Raw genomic sequence first — 24895 nt, 5'->3', positions numbered from 1 at the left:
GCAATCAGAATGGGGATACCACAGGGTTCAATTCTTGGGCTGACTCTTTTCTCTGTATATATCAACGATGTGACTCTTGATGCGGGTGATTCCTTGATCCACCTCTGCGCAGACAAAACCATTCTGTATACATCTGGCCCTTCTATGGACACTGTGTTAACAAACCTCCAAACGAGCTTCAATGCCATACAACACTCCTTCCGTGGCCTCCAACTGATCTTAAATACTAGCAAAACTAAATGCATGCTTTTCAACCGATCGCTTCCCGCACCCACCCGCCCGACTAGCATCACTACTCTGGACGGTTCTGACTTAGAATATGTGGACATCTACAAATACTTAGGTGTCTGGCTAGACTGGAAACTTTCCTTCCAGACTCATATTAAGCATCTCCAATCCAAATTAAATCAAGAATCAGCTTCCTATTTCGCAACAAAGCCTCCTTCACTCATGCTGCCAAACATACCCTCGTAAAACTGACTATCCTACCGATCCTCAACTTCGGCGATGTCATTTACAAAATAGCCTCCAACACTCTACTCAGCAAACTGGATGCAATCCGTTTTGTCACCAAAGCCCCATATTCCACCCACCACTGCGACCTGTATGCTCTCGTCGGCTGGCCCTCGCTACATATTCGTCGCCAAACCCACTGGCTCCAGGTCATCTATATGTCTTTGCTAGATTTAAGCTCCGCCTTATCTCCGCTCACTGGTCACCATAGCAACACCCACCCATAGCAAGCGCTCGAGCAGGCATATCTCATTGGTCATCCCCAAAGCCAACACCTCATTTGGCCGCCTTTCCTTCCAGTTCTCTGCTGCCAATGATTGGAACGAATTGCAAAAATCGCTGAAGTTGGAGACTTATATCACCCTCACTAACTTTAAGCATCAGCTATCTGAGCAGCTTACCGATCACTGCATCTGTACACAGCCCATCTGTAAATAGCCCATCCAACTACCTACCTCATCCCCATATTGTTTTTACTTACTTTTTTGGCTCTTTTGCACACCAGTATCTCTACTTGCACATCATCATCTGCACATGTATCATTCCAGTGATCATTTGCTAAATTGTAATTATTTCGCTACTATGGCCTATTTATTGCCTTACCTCCTTATTCCATTTGCACACACTGTATATAGATTTTTCTATTCTGTTATTGACTGTACTTTTGTTTATCCCACGTGTAACTCTGTGTTGTTGTTTTTGTCGCACTGCTTTGCTTTATCTTGGCCAGGTCACAGTTGTAAATGAGAACTTGTTCTCAACTGGTCTACCTGGTTAAAAAAAGGTGGGAAAAAAAATATATATATATATATACAGTGGGGCAAAAAAGTATTTAGTCAGCCACCAATTGTGCAAGTTCTCCCACTTAAAAAGATGAGAGAGGCCTGTAATTTTCATCATAGGTACACTTCAACTAGGACAGACAAAATTAGAAAAAAAATCCAGAAAATCACATTGTAGGATTTTTTATGAATTTATTTGCAAATTATGGTGGAAAATAAGTATTTGGTCACCTACAAAAGTTTATCTCAATACTTTGTTATATACCCTTTGTTGGCAATGACAGAGGTCAAACGTTTTCTGTAAGTCTTCACAAGGTTTTCACACACTGTTGCTGGTATTTTCAGGTCTCTCCAGAGATGTTTGATCAGGTTCAAGTCCGGGCTGGGCCACTCAAGGACATTCAGAGACTTGTCCCGAAGCCACTCCTGCATTGTTTTGGCTGTGTGCTTAGGGTCGTTGTCCTGTTGGAAGGTGAACCTTCGCCACAGTCTGAGGTCCTGAAAGCTCTGGAGCAGGTTTTCATCAAATATCTCTCTGTACTTTGCTCCATTCATCTTTGCCTCGATCCTGACTAGTCTCCCAGTCCCTGCCGCAGAAAAACATCCCCACAGCATGATGCTGCCACCACCATGCTTCACCGTAGGGATGGTGCCAGGTTTCCTCCAGACGGGACGCTTGGCATTCAGTCGAAGAGTTCAATCTTGGAATTCATCAGACCAGAGAATCTTGATTCTCAGGGGCTGAGAGTCTTTAGATGCCTTTTGGCAAAACTCAAAGCGGGCTGTCATGTTCATTTTACTGAGGAGTGGCTTCCGTCTGGACACTCTACCAAGGCCTGATTGGTGGGGTGCTGCAGAGATGATTGTTCTTCTGGAAGGTTCTCCCATCTCCACAGAGGAACTCTGGAGCTCTGTCAGAGTGACCATCAGGTGCTTGGTCACCTCCCTGACCAAGGCCCTTCTCCCCCAATTGCTCAGTTTGGCCGGGCGGCCAGATCTAGGAAGAATCTTGGTGGTTCGAAACTTCTTCCATTTAAGAATGATGGAGGCCACTGTGTTCTTGGGGACCTTCAATGCTGCAGAGATTTTTAGTACTCTTCCCCAGATCTGTGCCTCGACACAATCCTGTCTCAGAGCTCTACGGACAATTCCTTTGACCTCATGGCTTGGTTTTTGCTCTGACATGCACTGTCAACTGCGGGACCTTATATAGGCAGGTGTGTGCCTTTCCAAATAATGTCCAATCAATTGAATTTACCACAGGTGGACTCCAATCAAGTTGTAGAAACATCTCAAGGATGATCAATGGAAACAGGATCCACCTGAGCTCAATTTCGAGTCTCATAGTAAAGGGTCTGAATACTTACGTAAATAAGGTGTTTCTGTGTTAAATGTTTTCCAAATTTGCACAAAAGAAATCAAGAAATCTATCTTCACGTTGTTATTTTAGAATAGGTTATCTTAGAATAAGGCTGTATCGTAACAAAATGTGGAAAAAGTCAAGGGGCCTGAATACTTTCCGAATGCACTGTACATGCATTATATATATATAGCTAGATTGTCAGTATCTCTGTTTTCTGTACTGCCTCGAATTTCCATCATCCAAGAAAACCTCCATATTGAAATGAACCCTCTTCAGTGAAACTGAGTTGATTATACTCAAGGTTTCTACTACACTGCAGCGTGTCTGTAATTAATCTGTCACTAATTTACATTTAAATAATCTCTGAGAAGGCCTATGGGGATCTTAATTGCAAATAGCCTGGGTTCTCCTCCAATGGGCTGCATGCCTACGGTGGTATATGCGTCACAATGAGGCGTGAGGTAGATGGCCCTGGGATTAAGCTTTATTAATGTCTCGCACATTACTGCCTGATTGGCTGGCTTTGACAGGGAAAAAAAGAAAGGTTCTTATCAGGAAAATAAAAAAGGTAAGTCCTTGATGGATTTTTAGCATAGCCAGATGAGATGAGATGAGACTGACTGTGCTGTGGTGATTGAAAAGTATTGGCCTGCATCCCAAATTATTGTCTATTCCCTACGCAATGCACTACGATTGACCAGGACCCACAGGGTGCCATTTGGAACGCAGCCTTGGTTCACATTTCAAAGGATGAAGCGCCAAGGACTTGTTTTCTTCTCGTTCCGTCGAGTTATCAGCGGTTGCTTTCTGCATCCATCTCAAAGGAAATTACTGAAATGAAATCTCACCATGAGGCGGTGTATGACAAGAATAGCATGCTGAATCTCGTAGTTTAAGCCCTATTCAAAAATAATGTTTTTGCCTATCCCCACTTTGGGATATGATAAGACTAACAGGGTCTGGACAGATATCAATTCTATCACTCATACTGAGACGTGCTTATCATATCGTTAAGTGCAAAGGCGGCATATCTCAGAACTGAGCTGCATCTTGGCCATTAAGGCTAAGATTAGCAACAGCACTAATGTTAGATGCTCTTAATGACGCTGTCACTGATAACACACTAAAGATTGTAATCTTACTGGCCCTCCTGGGGGAATGTAAAACGCTGTGTGTGTGTGTTTGGTTTGTTTTTATCAAGCAGCCCACTAAAAGTCTGTTGCCAAAAAAATTTGAACGAGAGAAATCAATCGTGACGAAGGTCTAAATATGATAGAACACTTAATTTCACATTAGCCACACAAAGACTGACAGGAACGAGCCGAGGCAAAACAGCAAGAACAATCTCTGGTGTTTCAATCAAAAAGCCTCGGAAAATAAAAGTTTAGGTACTTGCCAAGCTCAGATTGCAGGAGGGAGTCCACAGAAAAGTGAACTGAATAGGGGCAATTAAAACGATCCCTGTGTTCCCGCCGCAGACAGCAAATGTTTTGACACTACAATCAAAGTGTATCATTAAATCTCTCCATTTCAATAGAGAAAAGGGAGATTCATTTCAGTGTGTGTGTGTGAATGAGAGTTCTGACTGAAATGTAAAATTGCTAGGCTCATTTCAACATACACAATATAGGGGGATTTTAACTCAGAATCTCTGTTTAGAAACAATAAACCCCTGATAACATATATAAGGGAATGCAGTAGCTCGGTAGGATATCTTGTGGGGACACATTTGCAGAAGGCGATGCCACGTTCTCATTTTATGTGAATAAAAGTCTTGGTTGTAGGAAAAGCAAAAGGCTTGTCTGTCAATGTTGACTATTAAACCCTGTGATGATATAATATCATATCAAATCAGAGTTATTTGAATTTCATGGGAGAAGAGAAAATATTCCTCGGCAGAGGAAAGGAAGGAGGAAATCGTAGAGCTTGTCCCATTTTTTTTCTTGGGCAAGATAAGACAGCATTTAGTGGTTTGCAGACAGAGCTTATGAGAACAAAGAGATGCAAATAATTCCATGCAAATTATTCCCCTCTTTTTCAAATTTCCCCAGGTTGCTTTAATGGAATCCATTCATGGAGAATTAATGAAAAATATATCTGGTGATTACTGTGGTGGCGTTGCAGGGTATTACCTGTTCAGGAATGTAACACGTCCCTGCCTCTATCTCCAATGCATGCCTTTGTGTCAAGAAACACCTGCCAACTGATGTGCTCAGTCAAAGGGAAGGGGGAGACTAGGTAATACTTTGAGAATTTAAGTTATTTCTGGTCTCAATTTTAGTCAATACATTTGGCCGTACAGTCATAGTATGTAAAGAATCCAAGAATCCAGTTTCTACTCAACATAAAACAGATTTACCTGTACCAATGTGTTATGACACTAAGAAAGTAAAAACATAAATAAAAAGGAACCGTTAGAGAACATGATGACAAACTTTTCTATTGAATCCCAAAATAAAGAATGTTTTCTGAATCTAGGCACAACATTGAAAAAGAACGTGCATACATAAAAGCTTACAACATAAAACATCCAGGACCATAAGCCAAGATGCAAAAAAGCAGTACTCGTGTGTTTTGTTGGCAAACAATGGAAGCGCTTTCCTTGTTCTGTTTGTAGTCTGCTTGGAATAAATGACAATGCAGTTTAAATGGCTGTGAGCCCTCAGGGAAGACATGGAGAAGCAGTCTCGAACAATTCACTTCTACACTAACCCTATGCATATTAATGGGACTCTGATGTAGATGCTGATTGGATGCTTATTCCCTTCTGCATGCCTCTCACTAAGTAATGTATAAGAGAAAACCTACAGAACTTGAGTGAGGGGTGGATCCATAGAGATATTAGCAAATCAATGTTCTATATGTAATTAAAAAGTGGTTGGTTCGAGCCCTGAATGCTGATTGGCTGACAGCCGTGGTATGTCAGACCGTATACCACGGGTGTGATAAAACATTTATTTTTACTGCTTTAATTACGTTGGTAACCAGTTTATAATAGCAATAAGGCACCTTGGGGGTTTGTGGTATATGGCCAACATACCACGGCTAAGGGCTGTATCTAGGCACCCCGCGTTGCGTTGTGTGTAAGAACAGCCCTTAGCCGTGGTATATTAACCATATACCACACCCCCTCGGGCCTTATTGCTTAATTATATGGGTGGATCCTTCTTCTATATTCAAATTGTCTCATTTTGGAACTATCGGCCAGTTACTTTATTTAACACTGACCATGAACTACAGAAACTACATAGGTTTGCTTAATAGAACCAAGGTCTATAAACTACACATAAAATGAGTTATGCTTTATAAAATCGAGGTCTATAAACTATACATAAAATTAGTAATGCTTTATAAAACCAAGGTCTATAAACTACACATAAAATGAGTTATGCTTTATAAAACCAAGGTCTATAAACTACACATAAAATGAGTTATGCTTTATAAAACCAAGGTCTATAAACTACACATAAAATGAGTTATGCTTTATAAAACCAAGGTCTATAAACTACACATAAAATGAGTTATGCTTTATAAAACCAAGGTCTATAAACTACACATAAAATGAGTTATGCTTTATAAAACCAAGGTCTATAAACTACACATAAAATGAGTTATGCTTTATAAAACCAAGGTCTATAAATTACACATAAAATGAGTTATGCTTTATAAAACCAAGGTCTATAAACTACACATAAAATGAGTTATGCTTTATAAAACCAAGGTCTATAAACTACACATAAAATGAGTTATGCTTTATAAAACCAAGGTCTTATAGTCTGAACACTTAACACTCACATGTCTCCATTCCCTTCAGGTCACACTCATCCATAGCAGTAACGATTACTCCTGGCCTGTCGTATGATTTGTCGATGGCTGCCCGGAAGCTCTCGTTGCAGCCCCGCCCCCTGATGATTCGTGGGCGTGGCCTGTGGAGGTTAATTTCCCCGTTGAGTGTAACCTCGGCAACGGCAGTCTGGAGGCTCTCCAGGGAGCTGGACTTCTTCAGGCCCAGAGAGGGACCAATTGTTTCACCTGTCGAAGAGCCTGAAGGAAGGAGAAGTGGTAACACTTGACTTAGAGTGGTGATATGTAGCATTCATAAAGCCTTCCTATGCATGACAAAGACTCATAATGCCCTACATACGTTTATAAAGTCTTTATAGGACTTCTTGAGGCCAAGGGAGGTGCTTCTCCTGTCGAAGAGTCTGATAAAGGAGAAGTCCGAACACAGGTCTAAGAACAATTGAGTTTGGCCGTGTCCTAAATGGCACCCTATTAATACCCTACGGCCTTGGTCAAAAGGCTATATAGGAAATAGACAAAGATTTCATGATGCGTGATATTCATACCCTGAAAATGTGTCCTGAAACGTTATATTCTATGCTGAACTCTGATTGCTATAAATCATTTAGGTTTTCCTAGTTTCCTAAGACCGAAAGAAAATGAGATGATGTAAAACCCTCCACTTGGCGTGTAATTCACTATAAGAGAAGAGGGATGGGCTATAGTCTGTGGGAATTCATCTGGAAAATAAATGATGAATTGGAGTGTGTGAAACATTGTGAGGGTATATCTATCTATCTTTGTAGGAGCAAGACAAAGAGAAAACAGAGTAAACCCTTGTTCTCATTTCAACAATGTTTGACAAAGTTTCTCAGACTGCGTAATGTGCCTGAAATGTGTGCGTGTAAACTGACTACATTTTCAAAACACAGCGAGCTTCCAAATGTCTATATACTAAAGTGTGTACAGTACTGTAGGCAAGAGTGAGCAGCCATGGTTTACAGAACAGAAATTAGATTAACATAACATCACTCTGATCTAGAGCAGAACAGGGGAAAGATAGGGGTGGAAGTGAGGATGGGATGCAGAGTTAGAGGGGAGGAGGGAGAACGCGTTAGAAGACAGTAGGATAATCAGAAGTATTGTAGACTAAACACAGCCCATTCACTTCCTACTGCCGTGGCCTCCTCGATGTCACTACTCTGAACCTTCCACGGAATGGCCTTTCATGCGTCTAATCCGTTTTTTAAAGCCCTTCGCAACACGGCTTTTAAAGGACACAAACAGCCTCACTTCAAAACGAGAAGATTAAGGTTGTGCAGATGGTAGATAACAGAATATGAACGCAGGGTCACACACCACACCATACCCAAAATGGGAATGCTCATGTATAGAGAGAATGCATGCTATAGCCAGGTGGGCCTTTTACAACACAGAGATTTCCCAAACTGTTGCCAACACCAGCCACCTGTTAGATCTAGTAGAGATAAACGGTATGGAATCTTTACAAACTCCTGTCAAGACAAGTAGCCTACCTCACCCTCACCCACACCACACAAACAACAAAGAAAGAAGATGTCAGCGAAGTATGACATCACAGTGTACAGAACGAAATTACTGATGGAACAAAACGTGTGGCCCCGTGACAACTAATTTCATTGAAATATGCTTTATTATGGATCCCGTTCATGCAAAATGCATGTAATTAACATGCAAATTAGAAGAAAACAACAATTGCCGAAGACGGGCGTCTGTTGTCAGTAACTCTAAAAGGAGATTGTATGTATGGCACAATATGAAAACTTTCTTTTGTTTGCTGTTCTTGTCAGGTATAACCACCACTTAGAAGACTGTTGACATTAGCACTAGATTTACTGATAGGTATGCTTGTAAGACGCCAGATCTGTAGATGATTAGCAGATTGAGTGTTGGACAGCAACCTCTTATCTACCTCTGGAAAAAACCTTTAGACAGCTATCATTCGTTTTCCAATGGCTGCTGTGCGTTTGTTTAAGGTATGGAAGTGGAGCGAGACTGAGGGTATTGGTATTTAATTTTGTCAGGCGGCGTCAGTCAGTTCCCCAGAGCTCTGGCCTCACCAGATAGCCATGTTAAACAAGCAGGCATTTTGATTTTCTGTCCCCATCCATTCACTTATTCTTCATTGTGCTGTATTAACAAATAACAACCACCTTCCAACAAAACAGAATAGATTTTAAATCTGCTTCTAACCAGCGTGTTAATAAGAAACTTTGAACGAGGAAACAGTGAATAGATTGTTGATAAACTTTTGATTGAATTTGTCCTGTCTGGGTTTTGACCACCGTTCAGTGGAAGCTGAGGACTCTCTAAGGACTGTGCATATGGGAATGAGGCCCACAGACCAGCATTGTCTGTTTAGACCCCTCAGGTCCAAAACACACATAGCATGTGCTGCCAGGTTCCATGCAGCTTCGCTTCATGTAAACACCCAGCCAGCCAGCCAGCCAGCCAGCCAGCCACCCAGCCCCCACCAAACCTATGGAGGCCCGTAGCTACCATGTGGTCTCGTTTCGGCCTTCTGCCCCCCACGTTTCCTTCAGTCATCAATAACACCCATGACTTGTTTTAAGGGCCCTAAACGGAGCGTGGCCTATTGCTGCTGAGCTCTCACAGTGGATCTGTGGATGAACAGACACGGAGCCAAACACAGTGGATCTGTGGATGAACAGACACGGAGCCAAACACAGATTAGGGATAAGAAAATAAACCCCCATCAGAGAAAGAAAACAATTACGAATCTATTTCCTTCTCCCTCTTATGGAATGAATACCCCCTCTGAAAAGCATTTATAAGTCCGAGAGGAGTAGAGTGGTTGGTTGTGTGGTAATTACAGGTGATTTGAGTGGGGAGATCGGGAGAAGGAGAGGAAGTCTAAAGTACTCCAGGCGATATAGAAGGCAACATGCCAGCCCAGGACAGTAATCCATGTGTTGCCTGCTACTGTTATCATAATTTCACAAGCAGAGGCAGCTTCAGACGCCCGTCTTCTACTGTCTGAAAGCACCAGGCTGCTAATCTCTACTTGATCCTTTAGCCAAGTAAACCTGCAGTGGCTACGTTTGTGATTAGCCGAGAACCGTGCCAAAAGCTTCTATATCAAAGTGACATCACAATCTGCTTCTTACAGAAGTGAACGACTGTGAAAAAAGGAATTCTGTTGATCAAGGATGACTCACTCCTCAGCAGTCTAGGGATGCATCCCAAACGGCAACCTATTCCATATTTAGTGCACTATTTTGCTTTTCTACTGGGAGGTGATGCCAAAGAAAAATGGCCATCCTGGATGGACAATAAAGTTGAATTCTATTCTACTTTTCCGATTGGCCCAGGTCAAAATTAGTACACTTCACAGCATATAAGGAATCGGATGCCATTTGGGAGGAATCCTAGACCATGTTTTTTAGACTAGGGGAGGAAACTTAACCACAGGTGGTCTGGTCATCCAAGCCACTAACCTCTGACCTTACTGTGACAAGATGTGTGTCTCCTGTCTCTCAGCGCTGCTTGGATCCACTGGTCCATGGGTCACTACTCCCCCGTCTGGCTGTACCGAGGTCAGTCGTTAGCTGTTACTGTATGTATAAACTGAGGCTACACAGCTCTCCATAATAACCCTGTCACAGCTAATAAAGACTCCTGTTCCCAGCAGGCCCCAGAGGACCATGCTACCAACTACACAGATACATGGATGTGTCCCAAATGGCACCATATTCCCTATATAGTGCACTACTTTGGACCAGTACGAGTAGGTTCACCAGAGGGCCACACTGCTAACCACTCAGATGCATGCTTAAAGGAAGAGCAATTGCAAGACGCAACATCACCAGTAAGTGGATCCACATCTTCCAGCTGACGGACACAATAAAACAGAACTTTACAGTGTGTTTGAAATGTCAGCAGGGTTACAGGTACCCTTGTGAAGCACCACCGGGAACAGAACAGCCATTTAACTGTGTTGTTCCTCAGGAAAGCAAGGCACATCTCTGATTACTGACTTCGTTTTATATGACAATGAAGGAGATTTGCTCATCTTATCGTACCACCTGGGTGGAAGTGGGCATCATCTGGATTCATTTCTCAAAAGAACCACTTGTGTCAGATGAAGGACATGGGAGGACAGACGGACATGAAAAACAGGAATAACAGGAAATTGCAGCCCCCGGTAAGGACGTGGCATAATTCTCCATATGTTGGAGGATGTGCCTTAATCAACATACTCCAAATGCCATGTAAATGTGAGGCTTTGGAAGCTTATGCATAAATCCAGACAAACAGAATAGAGCACACACCGAAGCTGGGCGGGTGCATGTTTGACACAATAGGATTGTGGGGGATAAACCCACGGACGGATACAACAGTTTATGGAAACACAAATGGCATCTGCCGCTCTCTCTCTCCCTCATCTGCCATTCTCCGAATCTGGGAATGATCACCCTTTCGTATTCTGAATCAGGCTAGATCGGTGTGTAGTGTTTCTGTCTGGGAATGGCACAGAGGCCTCTGATTGGTCCGTGCTTTTGCCTTTGTTTTCATCTGAATCTCTCAGAACCTCTCCAGGGACGTTTTGACTGACAGCTCTCAATATGCCAGGTCCTATCCCACAACCAACCCACGCTGCCACGTCTTCTGCTCATTGGGGAAGAAATAATACATATTCCCTATCGCAGCCCGACACAGGTATGACACTCACCGCACGTTCAGAGAAGAAATAGAGGGAAGCATAAAGATGCGACACGCCCGCAGAAAAACTGCCAAAACGCACCAGCAAATATTAGTGACCAAGATGAATGTGCAATATATTCTTACAGTAATAAGGCGAAACCAAAGGCAACCAGGAGGACATTTAATTGGAGAAGAGCGATGATCATTAAGCGTTAAAGGGAGGTATTGCAAACTATATGAATAAATCACTAGTGATTATTACAGTAGTAGCTCCAGCAGCCCCATAGTAGAATTACAATGGCTGCGTCCAAAATGGCACAATAATTCCCTATTTAGTGCACACATTTTGACCAATCCCTATAGGGCTCTGGTCAAAAGGAGTGCATTATATAGGGAACATGGTGCCATTTGGAAAGCAGCCAAGGAGCAATGCTCCCACCACCATTATTCACAACCACTTCATCCTTGCATGTAAAGATTTTTGTATGGACGGGGAGGACAGGGGCTCCATTATGCCTAATGTATTCAGTGTGTGGAGGGTTTAAAGCGCAGCGTTAAAAGGGTAATTAAGCTAAAAATAGTCCCAGGGTGGCGTGGCGGGGCCATGTCCTGGTATCCCTGAGGAAGACATGCGGCCCTGGGTCGACCAGGCTCCTTGTCTCTGCCAACTCCTGGGCTGTGTCTCAAATGGCACCAAATTCCCTATATAGTGCACTACTTTTGACCCGAGCCCTATAAAAGTAGTAGTACACTATATAGGGAATAGGGTGCCATTTGGGACACTGGTTCATTAGGAGGACCAGAGGACGTCCTATATCCTCCAATCCACACTGTTCTACATGTCACATAATGTCACCCCATTATCATTACTGTGACTCAACATCTCAATCAGAGGCATTGTCATTGTTTGGCTAAGTAGCCATGACATTGGTGGTGCTGGTGGTGGTGACGCGAGCACAGAACTAGAATGTGTTCTATTTCTATGGACATGAGAGCAATACTCTACATCAAAATAGCTGGGTCATATAGTGAACAAAAATATAAAACGCAATATGGAACAGTTTCAACAATTTTACTGAGTTACAGTTCATATAAGGAAATCAGACAATTGAAATCAATTCCAGACCCTAATCTATGGATTTCACATGACTGGGCAGGGGCGCAGCCTTGGGAGCTAGGCCCAGCCAATCTGAATGAGTTTTGAAGAAGCCGGATGTAGAGGTCCTGGGCTGGCGTGGTTACACATGGTCTGAAGTTGTAAGGCCATTTGGATGTACTGCCAAATTCTCAAAAACAATGTTGGAGGCGGCTTATGGTAGAGAAATTAACATTCAATTATCTGCCAACAGCTCTGGTGGACGTTCCTGCAGTCAGCATACCAATTGCACGCTTCTTGAAAACTCGAGACATCTCTGGCATCGTGTTGTGTGACAAAACGGGACATTTGAGTGGCCTTTAATTGTCCCCAGCACAAGGTGCACCTCTGTAATGACAATGCTGGTTAATCAGCTACTTCATATGCCACACATGTCAGTTGGATGGATTATCTTGGCAAAGGAAAAATGCTCACTAACACGGATGTAAACATCTTTATGCACAAAATTGGAGAGAAATTAGCTTTTTTGGAAAATGTATGTGAACTTTTATTTCAGCTCATGAAACATGGGACCAATAGTTTACATGTTGCATTTATATTTTTGTTCAGTATAGATGACCTATAGTTAGGCTGTGATCCTGTCCTGCTCATTCAGTGAATCACTTGTATTTATTTCACTAATGTGCAATAGGTAGGAGAAAGAATAGATTTTGGCTGCTGTTTAGTAAAAGTGCTGTTTGCATTGTTCAGCTCTCAACACATGCTGTGCCTGGTGAGTACACACGTTGTAGTAGACACGTTCTAATGGAAGGTGAGTACACACGTTGTAGTAGACCCGTTCTAATGGAAGGTGAGTACACACGTTGTAGTAGACCCGTTCTAATGGTGAGTACACACGTTGTAGTAGACCCGTTCTAATGGTGAGTACACACGTTGTAGTAGACCCGTTCTAATGGTGAGTACACACGTTGTAGTAGACTCGTTCTAATGGAAGGTGAGTACACACGTTGTAGTAGACCCGTTCTAATGGAAGGTGAGTACACACGTTGTAGTAGACCCGTTCTAATGGTGAGTACACACGTTGTAGTAGACCCGTTCTAATGGAAGGTGAGTACACACGTTGTAGTAGACCCGTTCTAATGGTGAGTACACACGTTGTAGTAGACCCGTTCTAATGGTGAGTACACACGTTGTAGTAGACCCGTTCTAATGGAAGGTGAGTACACACGTTGTAGTAGACACGTTCTAATGGAAGGTGAGTACACACGTTGTAGTAGACCCGTTCTAATGGAAGGTGAGTACACACGTTGTAGTAGACCCGTTCTAATGGTGAGTACACACGTTGTAGTAGACCCGTTCTAATGGTGAGTACACACGTTGTAGTAGACCCGTTCTAATGGTGAGTACACACGTTGTAGTAGACCCGTTCTAATGGTGAGTACACACGTTGTAGTAGACCCGTTCTAATGGTGAGTACACACGTTGTAGTAGACCCGTTCAAATGGTGAGTACACACGTTGTAGTAGACCCGTTCTAATGGTGAGTACACACGTTGTAGTAGACCCGTTTTAATGGAAGGTGAGTACACACGTTGTAGTAGACCCGTTCTAATGGAAGGTGAGTACACACGTTGTAGTAGACCCGTTCTAATGGTGAGTACACACGTTGTAGTAGACCCGTTCTAATGGTGAGTACACACGTTGTAGTAGACCCGTTCTAATGGTGAGTACACACGTTGTAGTAGACCCGTTCTAATGGTGAGTACACACGTTGTAGTAGACCCGTTCTAATGGTGAGTACACACGTTGTAGTAGACCCGTTCTAATGGAAGGTGAGTACACACGTTGTAGTAGACCCGTTCTAATGGTGAGTACACACGTTGTAGTAGACCCGTTCTAATGGAAGGTGAGTACACACGTTGTAGTAGACCCGTTCTAATGGTGAGTACACACGTTGTAGTAGACTCGTTCTAATGGAAGGTGAGTACACACGTTGTAGTAGACCCGTTCTAATGGAAGGTGAGTACACACGTTGTAGTAGACCCGTTCTAATGGTGAGTACACACGTTGTAGTAGACCCGTTCTAATGGTGAGTACACACGTTGTAGTAGACCCGTTCTAATGGAAGGTGAGTACACACGTTGTAGTAGACCCGTTCTAATGGAAGGTGAGTACACACGTTGTAGTAGACCCGTTCTAATGGTGAGTACACACGTTGTAGTAGACCCGTTCTAATGGTGAGTACACACGTTGTAGTAGACCCGTTCTAATGGTGAGTACACACGTTGTAGTAGACCCGTTCTAATGGAAGGTGAGTACACACGTTGTAGTAGACCCGTTCTAATGGTGAGTACACACGTTGTAGTAGACCCGTTCTAATGGAAGGTGAGTACACACGTTGTAGTAGACCCGTTCTAATGGTGAGTACACACGTTGTAGTAGACCCGTTCTAATGGTGAGTACACACGTTGTAGTAGACCCGTTCTAATGGTGAGTACACACGTTGTAGTAGACCCGTTCTAATGGTGAGTACACACGTTGTAGTAGACCCGTTCTAATGGTGAGTACACACGTTGTAGTAGACCCGTTCTAATGGAAGGTGAGTACACACGTTGTAGTAGACCCGTTCTAATGGTGAGTACACACGTTGTAGTAGACCCGTTCAAATGGTGAGTACACACGTTGTAGTAGACCCGTTCTAATGGTGAGTACACACGTTGTAGTAGACCCGTTCTAATGGAAGGTGAGTACACACGTTGTAGTAGACCCGTTCTAATGGAAGGTGAGTACACACGTTGTAGTAGACCCGTTCTAATGGTGAGTACACACGTTGTAGTAGACCCGTTCTAATGGTGAGTACACACGTTGTAGTAGACCCGTTCTAATGGTGAGTACACACGTTGTAGTAGACCCGTTCTAATGGTGAGTACACACATTGTAGTAGACCCGTTCTAATGGTGAGTACACACGTTGTAGTAGACCCGTTCTAATGGAAGGTGAGTACACACGTTGTAGTAGACCCGTTCTAATGGTGAGTACACACGTTGTAGTAGACCCGTTCTAATGGTGAGTACACACGTTGTAGTAGACACGTTCTAATGGAAGGTGAGTACACACGTTGTAGTAGACCCGTTCTAATGGTGAGTACACACGTTGTAGTAGACCCGTTCTAATGGTGAGTACACACGTTGTAGTAGACCCGTTCTAATGGAAGGTGAGTACACACGTTGTAGTAGACCCGTTCTAATGGAAGGTGAGTACACACGTTGTAGTAGACCCGTTCTAATGGTGAGTACACACGTTGTAGTAGACCCGTTCTAATGGAAGGTGAGTACACACGTTGTAGTAGACCCGTTCTAATGGTGAGTACACACGTTGTAGTAGACCCGTTCTAATGGTAGGTACACACGTTGTAGTAGACCCGTTCTAATGGAAGGTGAGTACACACGTTGTAGTAGACCCGTTCTAATGGTGAGTACACACGTTGTAGTAGACCCGTTCTAATGGTGAGTACACACGTTGTAGTAGACCCGTTCTAATGGAAGGTGAGTACACACGTTGTAGTAGACCCGTTCTAATGGTGAGTACACACGTTGTAGTAGACACGTTCTAATGGAAGGTGAGTACACACGTTGTAGTAGACCCGTTCTAATGGTGAGTACACACGTTGTAGTAGACCCGTTCTAATGGAAGGTGAGTACACACGTTGTAGTAGACCCGTTCTAATGGAAGGTGAGTACACACGTTGTAGTAGACCCGTTCTAATGGAAGGTGAGTACACACGTTGTAGTAGACCCGTTCTAATGGAAGGTGAGTACACACGTTGTAGTAGACCCGTTCTAATGGAAGGTGAGTACACACGTTGTAGTAGACCCGTTCTAATGGTGAGTACACACGTTGTAGTAGACCCGTTCTAATGGAAGGTGAGTACACACGTTGTAGTAGACCCGTTCTAATGGAAGGTGAGTACACACGTTGTAGTAGACCCGTTCTAATGGAAGGTGAGTACACACGTTGTAGTAGACCCGTTCTAATGGTGAGTACACACGTTGTAGTAGACCCGTTCTAATGGAAGGTGAGTACACACGTTGTAGTAGACCCGTTCTAATGGAAGGTGAGTACACACGTTGTAGTAGACCCGTTCTAATGGTGAGTACACACGTTGTAGTAGACCCGTTCTAATGGTGAGTACACACGTTGTAGTAGACCCGTTCTAATGGTGAGTACACACGTTGTAGTAGACCCGTTCTAATGGTGAGTACACACGTTGTAGTAGACCCGTTCTAATGGTGAGTACACACGTTGTAGTAGACCCGTTCTAATGGAAGGTGAGTACACACGTTGTAGTAGACCCGTTCTAATGGTGAGTACACACGTTGTAGTAGACACGTTCTAATGGAAGGTGAGTACACACGTTGTAGTAGACCCGTTCTAATGGTGAGTACACACGTTGTAGTAGACCCGTTCTAATGGTGAGTACACACGTTGTAGTAGACACGTTCTAATGGAAGGTGAGTACACACGTTGTAGTAGACCCGTTCTAATGGTGAGTACACACGTTGTAGTAGACCCGTTCTAATGGTGAGTACACACGTTGTAGTAGACCCGTTCTAATGGAAGGTGAGTACACACGTTGTAGTAGACCCGTTCTAATGGAAGGTGAGTACACACGTTGTAGTAGACCCGTTCTAATGGTGAGTACACACGTTGTAGTAGACCCGTTCTAATGGAAGGTGAGTACACACGTTGTAGTAGACCCGTTCTAATGGTGAGTACACACGTTGTAGTAGACCCGTTCTAATGGTGAGTACACACGTTGTAGTAGACCCGTTCTAATGGAAGGTGAGTACACACGTTGTAGTAGACCCGTTCTAATGGTGAGTACACACGTTGTAGTAGACCCGTTCTAATGGTGAGTACACACGTTGTAGTAGACCCGTTCTAATGGAAGGTGAGTACACACGTTGTAGTAGACCCGTTCTAATGGTGAGTACACACGTTGTAGTAGACACGTTCTAATGGAAGGTGAGTACACACGTTGTAGTAGACCCGTTCTAATGGTGAGTACACACGTTGTAGTAGACCCGTTCTAATGGAAGGTGAGTACACACGTTGTAGTAGACCCGTTCTAATGGAAGGTGAGTACACACGTTGTAGTAGACCCGTTCTAATGGAAGGTGAGTACACACGTTGTAGTAGACCCGTTCTAATGGAAGGTGAGTACACACGTTGTAGTAGACCCGTTCTAATGGTGAGTACACACGTTGTAGTAGACCCGTTCTAATGGTGAGTACACACGTTGTAGTAGACCCGTTCTAATGGTGAGTACACACGTTGTAGTAGACCCGTTCTAATGGAAGGTGAGTACACACGTTGTAGTAGACCCGTTCTAATGGTGAGTACACACGTTGTAGTAGACTCGTTCTAATGGTGAGTACACACGTTGTAGTAGACCCGTTCTAATGGTGAGTACACACGTTGTAGTAGACCCGTTCTAATGGAAGGTGAGTACACACGTTGTAGTAGACCCGTTCTAATGGTGAGTACACACGTTGTAGTAGACCCGTTCTAATGGTGAGTACACACGTTGTAGTAGACCCGTTCTAATGGTGAGTACACACGTTGTAGTAGACCCGTTCTAATGGTGAGTACACACGTTGTAGTAGACCCGTTCTAATGGTGAGTACACACGTTGTAGTAGACCCGTTCTAATGGTGAGTACACACGTTGTAGTAGACCCGTTCTAATGGAAGGTGAGAACACACTGGCTTGTCATTGATGGATTAATTCCATTCAGCTAAAGAGGCCAACTGGCATTGAGCATCTCTATTTCAAATGGGACTACATTGCCTCACTCCTCACAACCCTACCCCTACACCTTTCAGCATAATGAATGTTTTCTTCTATCATATTCACTACAGAACAAGCATGGTGGCAACGTTTCAGACAACTGCTGCCAAACCTCTATTCAACACCATGCCACTCTCTTTTTCTCTCCCTACAAAATATGAAAACCCTTTTTGTGCTCACTGCAATTACCTCAAATGGCATCATAAATATCCTTCCATTTCTCTGGCCGAGGAATAATCAGACAAAGAGCGAAGAGAAAAACAAAAGTTACCCGTTATGAGATGGCAAAGGGGTCAATGAGAATACCGCCCCTTTCCCAAACCCTTCTCTTGACATCTGACCCCAACTCAAAAAGACGAGCCAATCAGAGATGAGCTTGTTATTCCAAAGTGCTGTGCGATTAGCCGGTTCAGTGGCGGTGGTGATGAACAATACGCCCTGATTGGTGGTTAGTGCTTACCTTCCATGTTTTCTGTGCTGGGGGTGAGGTGGGGGTTAAACTCGTCTGATACTGTTAAAGAGGCATAAACAAGTGTGATTGGTTAGTTAGTGCCCACATTCCACATTCCAAATCAGAACACCATTCCAGAGCATCTCTAGTACCCTTTTCACACTATCGTGGCAACCAGAACCACACTGGCTCTGATATGGTTCCAGCAACTAGTGTGAAAAGGGTTTGAATTAGTCTTTGTGTTACTGTGGCCAGTCTCCAAGGCTAGCCTAGTCAGCCAACATGCATATTATCACTGTGAAAAGGGAGGAAGAGAAAGACTATTGAAGAGCTTTTGGAATAACAATCAGAAGTGGAGAGATATTAAAACACCATGCAGTTCTGTCGATCATTGTATTATTCAGGCTGACTGGATATAACATGTTAGCATATTCCTCTCAGCCACAGAGAGGTGTGCAGTATTCAGCCCCTTATTTTCTCCTCCTCTCAATCTTGTTCTACATCTAAATGGAATAAAACCTTAAGGTGTCTGGGCAGCTTAGTGTGTAGCACATATTTATGGAGATGGGTCATGAAAGTCATGAAACGTTAGCAGTTGACGCTGATCTGATTTGGCACAGAGCTCCTGAAATGAGATTAACGAGGGGAGAAAAACACCTGACTTAGAAATATTTCAAAGAAAAACAGTTTCTATGGAGAAATAGCTTTGTTAAACATGCTAAGAGCTACGCGAGGGTGATTTGTCAGGTTTGAGAAGCGCTTGAGATCCCGACGGCGAGGGAATGTTCCGCTCATTTCTGACATGCGGTTATGCCCGGTCATATTCCGATGCCTCATCTGATTCGTCATGATGTGCCCAATGGGTTCCTGAGTTTTGATAATCTATCACTGACAAGCCCATCTTAATGCTCCCAGTGATGCTTGGAGGCATTAGCTGTTATTTGCAAAGTAAAACTGTCTATTCAACAACAGCTAGCATAAAGCTTTCGATAAGTGATCTTACTTTTTCCTCACTCATCAAATTGTCATTAGAGAAAAAAAAAAACATGAATTGCTGACAGCACTTAGTGGCACAATTAAAAAGCTTTTTGATGAACCACGATAGTGTGTGCCTTTTCGATGATGGGACCTTTAGCTACTAAGCAATAGGAGCTTCAGGTTACGGTTTTCAACTTCCTATGGACTTCTCATCAGATCTAAACACTTCCTCCAATCATTTGAATCAGTCAGTGAAACCCATCCATCGGCCAGAGGGGATTATTATATATTTTTATACTAAGTCTTAGTTTGAGGACTCTGGGTTTGTGATGAACTTTTATACCTTTTAGAGTTTGAGGGAAACTGCTAAGCCAGTCCCTGGAGGATAAAAGTCCTGTCAGGTCAAGACTCTAGATACCTAAAGACATAAAAATGTCTGTTATCTGTCATGATAACTCAATGATGCGAGGTACAGAGCCAGATGGTCCTTTGGGGAGTGGCTTGAAGTGTTCCTCAGCATGTTTCTCGTCAAGTCTAGCATTCCATCCCACATCACCTGTCTGTCTATTCCCATCGCCAGGATCTTTCACAAAGCACCAAAACTGCACTCTGACCCTAATGGGCATGTTCCAGGACAATTGTTCCTATCAGTCTCGAAGGGCTAGGAAAAAATAAGGTTTTGTACAGTCACACTGCAAATAATTTACCCATGTTTCACAATGGGCCACTGGGCACAGGTTTACAATGTCACATGTTAAGGGACAGAGGGGAAGGGGGGTTGAAGGAGGACCCAGGGGTTTGGAGTGTTGGTGTTAAACAACCAGGGCCCAGATTCACAAAACACATCACGAAAAAACTTAAGAAGCTTCTTAAAAAAAAAAAAAAGAAGTTCATAAGATAGTTCGTAAGTGCAATTCCTCAATAATACCTGAAGATTTTATGATTTTCTTACAAACTTCTCAAATATCTTCTTACAAATCTTGCTTGTCGATTGTTTTAGCTAGCTATCTAGCTAGCAATAGCATTCATGTTAGCATATCTCTTACTGAAATTACTGTGCTAAAACATGTTCTTGGGTTTAAAATAATCAATACTGAAACTTTCAGATGAAGTTTGTGAGTGAATTAAACATGTTTAATTGCTTTCAGGAGCTTTTTCTCTCACTACCCTGAGTTTAAGACAAGGGTTTAACCATCTTGGAATTAACAACATTTCCAAGAACTTTATTTTCAAGAATCTAATTTCTAGGTCCATGCTCTTGGACGTGTACAGTAGTTATTACCTAGGTCCATGCTCTTGGACGTGTACAGTAGTTATTACCTAGGTCCATGCTCTTGGACGTGTACAGTAGTTATTACCTAGGTCCATGCTCTTGGACGTGTTCAGTAGTTATTACCTAGGTCCATGCTCTTGGACTTGTACAGTAGTTATTACCTAGGTCCATTCTCTTGGACGTGTACAGTAGTTATTACCTAGGTCCATGCTCTTGGAGGTGTACAGTAGTTATTACCTAGGTCCATGCTCTTGGACGTGTACAGTAGTTATTACCTAGGTCCATGCTCTTGGACGTGTACAGTAGTTATTACCTAGGTCCATGCTCTTGGACTTGTACAGTAGTTATTACCTAGGTCCATGCTCGGACGTGTACAGTAGTTATTACCTAGGTCCATGCTCGGACGTGTACAGTAGTTATTACCTAGGTCCATTGTCTTGGACTTGTACAGTAGTTATTACCTAGGTCCATGCTCTTGGACTTGTACAGTAGTTATTACCTAGGTCCATGCTCTTGGACTTGTACAGTAGTTATTACCTAGGTCCATGCTCGGACGTGTACAGTAGTTATTACCTAGGTCCATGCTCTCGGACGTGTTCAGTAGTTATTACCTAGGTCCATGCTCTTGGACCTGTACAGTAGTTATTACCTAGGTCCATGCTCTTGGACGTGTACAGTAGTTATTACCTAGGTCCATGCTCTTGGACTTGCGCGTCTTGATGATCTCAAGCTGATTGGCATTGTCGCCAAACTGTTTGGTGCGTTTCTCTGACATGCTCTGGCGTCCAAACCCCTCCCTCTGAAAGGAGTCTTCTGGGTCTTCTGTGTCCGGACTGAGGGAGCTGGGGGAGAGATGGAGGAAGAGAGGAGAGGACAGGAGTGAGAGACTAAAGATAAAGGAGTGTGTGTTGGTGATATCAGTTAATCCCCATTCAGAAACATTCAGTACATCAACAGCAATCCATATCTCTGCTCTAAATAAGTCAAAACAATATATGGTTATTAAATTATGTTAAAACTTGATAATGGATAACTACTACACAAATAAACACCCCTTTGGTTTAACTGCCATAAAATAGAGACTTGGCTCTGGACACTACGAGCAGGCCAGACGAAGCATGATATTGGATGATAAAATCTCTAAATTAATATTCACACTCATACACAATATGCCTCCCCTTGGCTTCTAGAACAATGGGGAGGAGATCTGATCAGCTGATAAAGTGCTTCAGTTGTGCCAGTGTCCAAAAATCCACACACACACACACACACACACACACACACACACACACACACACACACACACACACACACACACACACACACACACACACACACACACACACACACACACACACACACACACACACACACACACACACACACACACACACACACACACACACACACACACACAAACAGCTCTGCTGTGCTCTGTGGTGACTGCTCTCATCAAGGATACCTCCACCTCCACAGAGTTCACAGGGGGAGATACGTGGGTGTGATGCCCAGCGAGGTGGTGCTCTGCTGGGGTCACAACCACTCAATATCCCCCTGTCTGGGGCAGTGGTGGGCCCAGCCCTCCATAGCGTGCTCCCTTTGAGCGGCCCTATCTCTGTCTGGATCTTAATTGGAAAGAGGAGAGGAGCAGGAAAGAGGGCAGGCTAGGCGAGCCAGAGAACAACATTTGCATGCCAAGGAGAGTCGCAATTAAGTTGAGAAAATGTTCCAATTAGAGCAGAGATAGAGGGAGGAGAGACATGGACACTGATGAGCACAGATAAACGTGAGTGAAACTCTCTCTCTCTCTGTCTCTCTCTGACTCTCTCACACACACACACAGAGAAACCAGTGTACAGAGACTGTGACAATATTAATCACAGTGTTTAATCGTAGCTCGTTGTGAAGAGAGATTTGCAGTGACCAGGCAGTGGACTGTTGACATTTGATCCTATGACCCCAGCCTAGAGAAGTCACATTGATGGAGAAAGAAGTGGAGAGATAACAGGTCCTCAGCTCAATGCATCATATGAGAGAGAGAGAGAGAGATAGAGAGAAAGAGAGGAGAGAGAGAGAGAGAGAGAGAGAGAGAGAGAGAGAGAGAGAGAGAGAGAGAGAGAGAGAGAGAGAGAGAGAGAGAGAACAGAGAGGTGGGTCCACAACACAGTCTGAAAAGAGACAAATGAGTGAGATGTGAGAGAAGAACAGCCAGGAGATAGGAGACAGCAGTACAATGGTTCACTTGACTTTCTAACCTTCCACAGAGAAAACATCATCATCATCATTAGCGCAGAAACACAACAACACTACAGTAACTCTGCTCAGTCAACTCCAGACTGGAGGAGCCCTTTCTCTCCTTCTCATGTTGTTTTGATATAATGACAGAGGGGGAAAAGGGGACATCCCTCTCTCTCTTTCTCAATTCAGTATACTTTTGCTAAAACACATCATTTTGATTTTTAACTAAGTATGTCCTTAAGTTTGTCTTCATCATTAAGGTTGTCTAATTCTTTGTATTGTTTTATAATTTTAGGGAAGAATGTATTTCTTATGTCAGAATATCTGTCGCAGTTCGACATAAAATGCAGTCTCTGTCTCTCCCTGGGGGCAGAATGAACACACACACTCTCTCTCTCTCTCTCTCTCTCTCTCTCTCTCTCTCTCTCTCTCTCTCTCTCTCTCTCTCTCTCTCTCTCTCTCTCTCTCTCTCTCTCTCTCTCTCTCTCTCTCTCTCTCTCTCTCTCTCTCTCTCTCTCTCTCTCTCTCTCTCTCTCTCTCTCTCTCTCTCTCTCTCTCTCTCTCTCTCTCTCTCTCTCTCTCTCTCTCTCTCTCTCTCTCTCTCTCTGTCTCTCTCCCTCCCTCTCTTAGAGAACACTCTTCAGAGTAGAGCCTTCCCTAGGGCTTGATGAAGTAACTCCACTGTGCAGTAGAGAAGAGGGTCTCTGTGGCGGTAGCTTTTGTCTTTTGTTTGGGGTTAAACAATGGGGAGCCTAGTGACCGACCGACCACACTTACAAATAACCACCGCCAGACTGACACACTGCCATCAACGTCTCCCTGACAGACCACCTCACACTGCTTCACGGGAACAGCGGAGGAGGAGGAGGAACAGAGGAGGAGATGGACAATGTATTATTCATCACCTTTCACTTTTCTCTCCTCTCCATCACAGAACAGAAAAACTCCTCCTTAAATGTCAACTCTTCCAAAGGTAGCTGAGGGAGAGGGAAAGACGAGTGTTCATGATGAATTTAGATTTAATTCACTCCAACACAGCCATGGCTGTCTGTTGTTTGGGCTGATTTAACACACCCAGAGAGAATGCCTGCCAACCATCAAAGGCCACCACCAACACTAGAAGGGTACAGTCACACAGTCACTGAAGGTTAAGGACACACCTTCAGCCAATTACAGTGAAACACAACAACATTCCTGCTTCTGGTAGGACAAACCCACCAATCTGGGCCTTTAGGAGTAAGGGATGGAGACAGCACAGAAGCATCATTATCTTGTGTGTGTGTGCACGGTTGTATGTGTGTGTGTGTACAGCCACAGCAGCAACATCAAGTCATTCAGCAGGAGGTCCAGTCCCTGAGCTCTGTTGGTTAACCCAGCTCCCAGAGAGCTGTGACTAAACACAGGGATGTTGTTGGCCTTAGGAGGCAGGCAGCAGGCTGGGAACAAGCAGGACGGAGGCAGGCAGCAGGCTGGGAGCAGGCAGGACGGAGGCAGGCAGCGGGCTGGGAGCAGGCAGGAGGGCGGCAGGCAGCAGGCTGGGAGCAGGCAGGAGGGCGGCAGGCAGCAGGCTGGGAGCAGGCGGGAGGGCGGCAGGCAGCAGGCTGGGAGCAGGCGGGAGGGCGGCAGGCAGCAGGCTGGGAGCAGGCAGGGCGGAGGCAGCCCAACTACAATGTGTGACTGTCAGCTTACATGGACCCTGAGCTCTGGCCGAGCCTGCCCTCCACACGTCATCCATATTGCACATCAGTTTTTGTAGCCACAAACAAACCAGTAAATTGTAAGACACAGCACGGGCCTCAAACTAAGCACACACCACACACCCACAATAAACCAAGCCACATGTGGAAGCATAGTATGTAGTGTGT

General features: G+C 43.9%; 1 protein-coding gene across 4 annotated transcripts in view; it reads right to left on the bottom strand.

Moving 5' to 3' along the window:
• The window catches only part of LOC139583730 (partitioning defective 3 homolog), a 599078-nt gene that overhangs the window by 172469 nt on the left and 401714 nt on the right, over positions 1-24895 (bottom strand). For 2 of the 4 annotated variants that reach the window (XM_071415128.1, XM_071415130.1), the window contains 3 exons: positions 21480-21634; positions 18551-18601; positions 6454-6702 (listed from right to left, as the gene is read on the bottom strand). In XM_071415128.1, the coding sequence (XP_071271229.1) occupies positions 6454-6702; positions 18551-18601; positions 21480-21634 (455 nt within the window). The remainder of the gene's footprint in view (positions 1-6453; positions 6703-18550; positions 18602-21479; positions 21635-24895) is intronic. The other 2 variants (XM_071415129.1, XM_071415131.1) reach the window with 1 other exon arrangement.

The sequence above is a fragment of the Salvelinus alpinus genome, chromosome 8, assembly GCF_045679555.1.
Source record: "Salvelinus alpinus chromosome 8, SLU_Salpinus.1, whole genome shotgun sequence".
NCBI lineage: Eukaryota > Metazoa > Chordata > Actinopteri > Salmoniformes > Salmonidae > Salvelinus > Salvelinus alpinus.
The sequence above is the reverse complement of the archived record's forward strand: the minus strand, read 5'-3'. Positions and strand labels throughout refer to the sequence as shown.